At 36.8% G+C, this 6339-nt stretch overlaps 1 protein-coding gene and 1 non-coding gene across 2 annotated transcripts; one reads left to right on the forward strand and one right to left on the reverse strand.

Moving 5' to 3' along the window:
- Positions 1 to 909: 909 nt before the first annotated feature.
- Positions 910 to 4776, reverse strand: LOC111443925 (double-stranded RNA-binding protein 2-like). The gene is made up of 3 exons (XM_023081783.1): positions 4230 to 4776; positions 2725 to 2944; positions 910 to 2244 (listed from the first exon to the last, which is right to left on the reverse strand). The coding sequence occupies exons 1-3, from the start codon at positions 4473 to 4475 to the stop codon at positions 1487 to 1489; spliced, it is 1224 nt and encodes a 407-aa protein (XP_022937551.1). The 5' UTR covers positions 4476 to 4776; the 3' UTR covers positions 910 to 1486.
- Positions 4777 to 5999: 1223 nt separating this feature from the next.
- On the forward strand, positions 6000 to 6080 carry TRNAL-AAG. The gene has a single exon. It is a non-coding gene; the product is annotated as a tRNA-Leu (tRNA).
- Positions 6081 to 6339: the final 259 nt, after the last annotated feature.

The following is a 6339-nucleotide window of genomic DNA, read 5'->3' on the forward strand; positions in this document are numbered from 1 at the left end:
GGGCCCCATATTGGGCCCAGTCCAATGGGCCCAATTATGTCATTCATTTCATTCCCTTCCCTTCAAACCAAATGTAAAATTATTTAGAATGATGACGTGGCAGGTTTTTATGACGTGGTGGGGGAGTTGTTGTTCGACCTCTCCATCCCCCACTGATCAGTGTCCCAATAATTTCATTTTTTTAACTTTTTATTTTTTATTTTTTAATTTATTTCTTTTGAGATATATTGACTCTTAATTAATGGGTTTCCCTCAAAAGTTGTGCCTTTTCTTCTATCGTAATAAAATTTTAAACTAAAAAAAATTGTTTGTCAAATAAATTTTGGGGATGGGAGAGATGTCTATGTTAGACGAACACGACTCTCCACAATGGTATGATATTGAGGCTTCTCCAAAAGGCCTTGTACATATAGAGAGTATTCTTTGTTTATAAACTCATGATCATTCTCTAAATTAGCGGATGTAGGACTTTCATCATCCAACAATCTGTTTTCCTTTTTCATCCCGTCTTGTCTTTTATTTCATTTTCCATGAACGTAAAACTCATGACGAAACGTAGATTAAAAAGATTCCATTACCAAAAACTCTTGTTTGGTCAAACATATGGGCTTTAGTTGGGAGGGAAAGGATTGGTCTGTTTAGGCCAATGGGTATGATGGAATAGTAGGAAAGCCTCTGTCAATGATGATGATATATGCATGTTGGCATTCACTATGCCCAAATCATTACATCTTTTTTTCATTAAATGGGAAGCTATGTTCCATTATCACTACCCTGTTTCATCTAATACCATTAATGTCTAAAATAATGCATTTATGGGGCCTTGGCCTTTCAAGTCACATATTATTGGATCTAAATTATGCTACTAATGGAAGGATGTCCTTAAAATACTGCAATACACCACCTGATATACAAATATCATTCATTCCATTCCGAACAAGAATTTCGACTCCAAATTTCAGCAACTGAAATATTCCATGCCTCTTGAAAGGCCCCTTCAGGGGGAAGCCACAACATGAGCATCTTTAGAATCACTGTTCCGACAAGATCAGCAAATATATATATGCATGAAAATGTAGGAATGCAGAAAAATGGAAATGAGGGTCCCGAGCGATGGGCGAGGTGGTTAACTAGAGACTCTTGATGACAACCTTAACGACATCCATGCATCCTCGGGCTCTCATCAGCCTATCTTGGGATGCAAAGATGGCATGCATAAATCAGAACAGAATTCTTGGAGAAGATAGGACAACCTAATATATAAGTACATAAGTTGACACAGTTGCTGATGAATGGCATTTCTGCTGCAGGGATGCTGATACCAACTTTTCCACCTCTAAACTCAAGTTTGAACAAAACAGGGCAAAAAAGATGAAAAGAAAAAAGGTTGACACTCAAAATAAGATGCGGACAAGATGAGATAACCTAACTTTACTGCAAAACAATACGACGATCTCCTATGTGGTCTTTCTAATGATTCAACTCATCAAATTTGGAGTTGTTCGAGGTTCTCTAATGTCTTAATTTCTTGCTGACTGTTTGCCATTGTGGTTGTAGCTTGTTCTTCTACTTCAGCAGGTGATTTAGTAGGCTGTGAGGGTGCGGAAGGAGCAGGAGGCTCTTCCTTTGGAGCAGTTGAAGCTGGACAATCTTCTTTTTTAACTACAGGACTTTCCTTGCGTACTGGGGGAGCAGCAAAAGCAGGTATCGCTTGCCTAATAGAAACGGGTGGGGCAATACGTACAGGTGGGACTCGAATTACTTGCTGTGGAGGTAGCTTCGATGGTTGCGGTAGAGGCGGGGCTGAATACACAGGCATTGCTGTTCTAATTGTCACTGGTGGGGCAATACCACGGCAAGATGCCCTAAACTGCTGAACAGGAATATAAGAAAGAGCAGCTCCGGCACTAAACTTCTGGGGGCAGGTTCCAGAGCCTTCTACTGCAGAAGTTGGGGATTGTGGAATAAGGATTTTATTTGCAGAAAATGGCGCTCTGCTTCGAGGAGCTGCCTTTTGGCAAATTAAGGGAAGAATTTTTGATGTTGGTGCAGGGGGACGTTGGGGACTAGTTGGCCTTGGACTTTGAATATGAAGTCTTTTGGGGAATGGTATTGTTGCATTTGGATTCGACATGGCCATTTTTTCCTTTTGGCGATAATTCAATAAGGCTCGAGCTATCGTGATCTGCTCCAGCTCATCATTGTTTTCTGGTTCTGATGACGAGCTCGCTGATTGCTTAGCCACTAGCCAAAATTAAAACAAAATGTTAGCTCAACACCAGAATATATATAATAAATAGGCACCATGATAAGATAAGAATATTCTTAGAATAAACTTATGGCAACTTTGAATCACAACAAGGAGTGTTCGCAATTGGTATTATCTATTAGAAGGAATTCCATGGTGTGTTCTCTCAGACTCGCACAAGAAAAACCGATGAAGGCAAAATATTTAATTTTTAAGCATGCCATAAGCACATCAAGCATAGGATATTTAGCTTCCATAGGAAATTTAGGCGATATAATAAAGACCATCGGCATCAACATGTCGCAGAGGAATCGTTTGAACGCTAATCTACATGTTCGAGCATATAATAACATCATATACGGGTTGCATACCATTAACTTGCACAAAATATGCACAAAATAAGATGGTCTATTCTCTCTTTTCACTGGATAATAGTTATACAAGGTAGGCATTAAAAAAAAAAAAAAAAAACTCACATTGTTTTAAAGCTGACCAAGCTGCCATTGCAGCATTCTTCTCTGCCTGTTTTTTGTTCTTGGCTGGTTCTCCAGTAAATGTTATTCCAGCCAATTCTACTATCCCCGTAAAAACAGGTAGGTGACCAAGGCCTGATCTGAACGTTGTATATTGTGGCAATGGGGCTCCAACTCTTTGCGCAATTTCCTGCAGGAGGTTCTTGTAAACCCCTGTTTCATCCTGATCATAGACGATTATAGTAAATAATTAAACCAAAAATCGGGGAGGGCAGCTCGAAGGACAAAATATTTACCATTTTAAGCTACAATCGCAAAAATATTCTCATTTAACTGAAATCACTAAGGCCATACATAGAACCTAAAGCTCCATATGCAAACAATTCCATCGATTAAATGAAATGATACAGAAGAGAACACATCCTCATATCAGAAGATGAATCTCATAAATAACAATGTTCAAGGAAAAGTAACCCAGAAATCGATCTAAAATCTCTCATCTCCCTCTTCAAACACCATGATATTCGCTTGAACGGCAAAAGAGGAGACATATAATTTAAAAAACAGCAAAGAAAAGTTTAGTCAAACAATTTCTACTGAAACTTGGGGAGAAATAATTACATTTAAAACCGAAGTTGTAAAGCCTATAAACTTTTATGCACGGAGATAATGGCAATGTCCTCCTAATTTCTAATTGGTTAAACATGAATCATCATCTCCATCTGAAATTCAACCTCCAACAAGTTTATCACAATTGGTGCTGGATTCCTAGTCCCTGCCGTTGCTACAATACCCATCTGGTCATTTATGAGATCGGAGAAATAAAATGAGCCAAAGTTGGGAGCTACCGAAGACACAATTGGACGACCGACAAACCCATTAATGAGAAAATTAATTACACAACCTTGCCCAAGAAGACTACTCCCGACAGCTGGTTCCGAGATAATAAGGTAAACAAAACTAGATACCTCCTCTCACGGAACGGAACCTCGAGGAAGCGTCACGAGGTCACACTTTTCGTTCGAAGATGACCCTAAACCGTAGGCCTAATCAGAGAATTCCGGCCGATCAGAGAGATTACAAGTTCATCTCGTAACTGAGAAGAAAAACCCCAACCTAAACCATGTCACAGCCATCATTTTAACCCCAGATAGCAGAAAAAACCATATCTAAGATCTTAATCAACCCATCGACCGAGATATTGGCAGACTAAGAGCTCTAGCTGAGGTGCAAAGGTGCCATTGCTAACAAGACGCACAGATTGTGCAATTTCTCTATAATCTACGCTTCTTAGCCGCAGAAACCGGAAATGATATCAGGAATCTTAAGAAGAGAACAAGAACAAAATGCTCAACCAATACTAACAAAACAAAAACCTAAAACTACTAGCTAATTTCCACGAATAATCCTACCGCAAACAGTAACATTGATTCGTCGCATGAAAAAACAACAAAGAAATGAAGATCAAGCAAGCCGAAGAACAAAAACGAAAACCAAACAAGACTCACCAGTATCCTAGCCGCAAGTGAATGAGGAGGACCACGGTTAGAGAGAGCGTTCAAGGCAACCTCAGCCGCGGAGTGCTCAGCCTGACGGAGAGTAGAGCAGTACTGAGGGCATTCAAAGACCTCGCCATTGAAGTTAACAGTAGCTTTAAACCTCGGCGCATGGTCTGGTCCTTCCCTAATGCAGGTATACGAGGGAAGATTAAAGCAACTCCTCTGTGCCAGCTCTTGAAGCTGGTTCTTGTACATTTCCGCTCCGATTCAGTCTCAGCACCGCTTCACTCCTCCTTCCACTCACTTCACAAATTTACCTCCTCCTCTCCTCCTCCCTCCGTTAGGGCTTTTCACAGAAACCAAAAACCCTAACCAAGATCTGATCCACCGTAATCTAGCAGAAAAATCAAAACTCAAGAGAAGATTCTCACACCGTCGTTGTTGACAGAGACGAAAATCCGGCGAGATCAAAAGCTTTTTAGGGGTTTTTTTTTTCTCACACTTTCAGAGAGAGAGAGAGAGAACCCCGAGGCTGGTTTGTGAGAGAGAAAGGGAAAATTTTCTTCCTGAAAAAAAAATTAAATTTCAAATAATTTAACTAAAAAAATTAATTATTTCTACTTTTTTTATTTTTATTTTGTGTTGTTTAGAATAATATTATATTGCGGAAATTTTCATTATTTAATGCTGTTTTTTTAGAGTCAACTGGAGCGTTAAGGCTGCATTTTGGCATTGGATTTGATGCATTATTTTATATTTTTTTAAAATATATATATATTAATTACTAATTAATTTATGATTTTTTTTTATTTTTAAAAAAGAGTAAATTATTTTTCAATTTTTGTATTTTATTTCATTATTTTGTTGTTTGTTATGAAATGACAAAATTGTCCTTCCCTTCTGATTTATTTTGAATTTTTGGGTTAATTATTTTAAAGTCATGTTTAAATTATTAGTTTTTTTTTTTTTAATATGGGAAATTGAATTTCAAATAATTTTTTAAATCTCCAAATATGGAAAATGAAATGTATGGGAGAGAATGTCTCCCAGCAACATATCAAAGGATGCAACCACTTTTAAAGTAGTGGAGGCAAAAAGTGAAAATCTAGGACAAACCCACTAATGGAGTTTTTTTTTTTTTTTTTTTTTTTAATAAATTTATTAAAAATGAAAGTATTAAAATGGCCGAGCAATTAGTGACCATCATTTTATTAAAATGGTCGAGAAAAGTGACTAAGTTAGATAGTAATGCTAAAAGGTTTTCATATAAATATCTATCTTCAACTTAGAGGGGATACTACACTTCAATTCTCTATGCTAACTTAAGCATTGAAGCTGGTATCATAAGCGTCACAATCATGAATAGTCGTACGAAGAGAAAATACAATAGTAAAGCAATACAACATGAAATTAAATAAAGTGTTCGATGTGACGGGCATATGACCATGAGCAACATGCCCTGGATGAGCATAATCGTTACAATAAGCATCGTATCAATAGAGATGTCCATAGACGTTTTTCAGTCCATATTTTGACAACAATAAATTCTCGTTAAAGCTTCTAGAAGATATGACATTTCAAAATTTTGAATTTTTCGACAACATTTAATGTTAAATGGAGTCAAAGGTGAATAACCACCAACTCGAGGGAAATATAAATATTTAATTTAGGTAACAATTTGGGAAGGTTTCGTGTAAAATGGAGAAATTCTGCCTTCGAACCTAATGTCGGATGCAAATAAACATTACAATATAAAATAAAAGACTTACAAGCATCAAAGTTGAGATGGCCGAGTTGGTCTAAGGCGCCAGATTAAGGTTCTGGTCCGAAAGGGCGTGGGTTCAAATCCCACTCTCAACATTATTTTCAGTTTTTTTCCTTGGACAAAAATGGCGGGAAGGCTGACCGGTCTTAAACTATCGCCTCCGCAGGTGACTGAAATTTAAGTTTAATCTTAAATAATAAGTTATATAAATACTGATAAAATAAGTTTTGGTATTAAATTTATAATTTAATCAACATTTATGTAATATTTATAATATTTAATATAAATATATATATATATATATATATATATATATATATATATATATATATATATATATATATATATATATAA

The sequence above is a fragment of the Cucurbita moschata genome, unplaced genomic scaffold, assembly GCF_002738365.1.
Source record: "Cucurbita moschata cultivar Rifu unplaced genomic scaffold, Cmos_1.0 Cmo_Scf00006, whole genome shotgun sequence".
In the NCBI taxonomy this organism is placed as follows: domain Eukaryota; kingdom Viridiplantae; phylum Streptophyta; class Magnoliopsida; order Cucurbitales; family Cucurbitaceae; genus Cucurbita; species Cucurbita moschata.

What these genes read in the sequence shown, in the direction of transcription:
- LOC111443925 (XM_023081783.1), bottom strand. Translation starts at nt 4,475, where the DNA reads ATGTACAAGAACCAGCTTCAAGAGCTGGCACAGAGGAGTTGCTTTAAT. An exon ending in CACTTGCGGCTAGGATACTG is followed by an intron (nt 2,945 to 4,229) that starts GTGAGTCTTGTT and finishes GTCTATGATCAG; the next exon opens with GATGAAACAGGGGTTTACAA. An exon ending in TTGGTCAGCTTTAAAACAAT is followed by an intron (nt 2,245 to 2,724) that starts GTGAGTTTTTTT and finishes AATTTTGGCTAG; the next exon opens with TGGCTAAGCAATCAGCGAGC.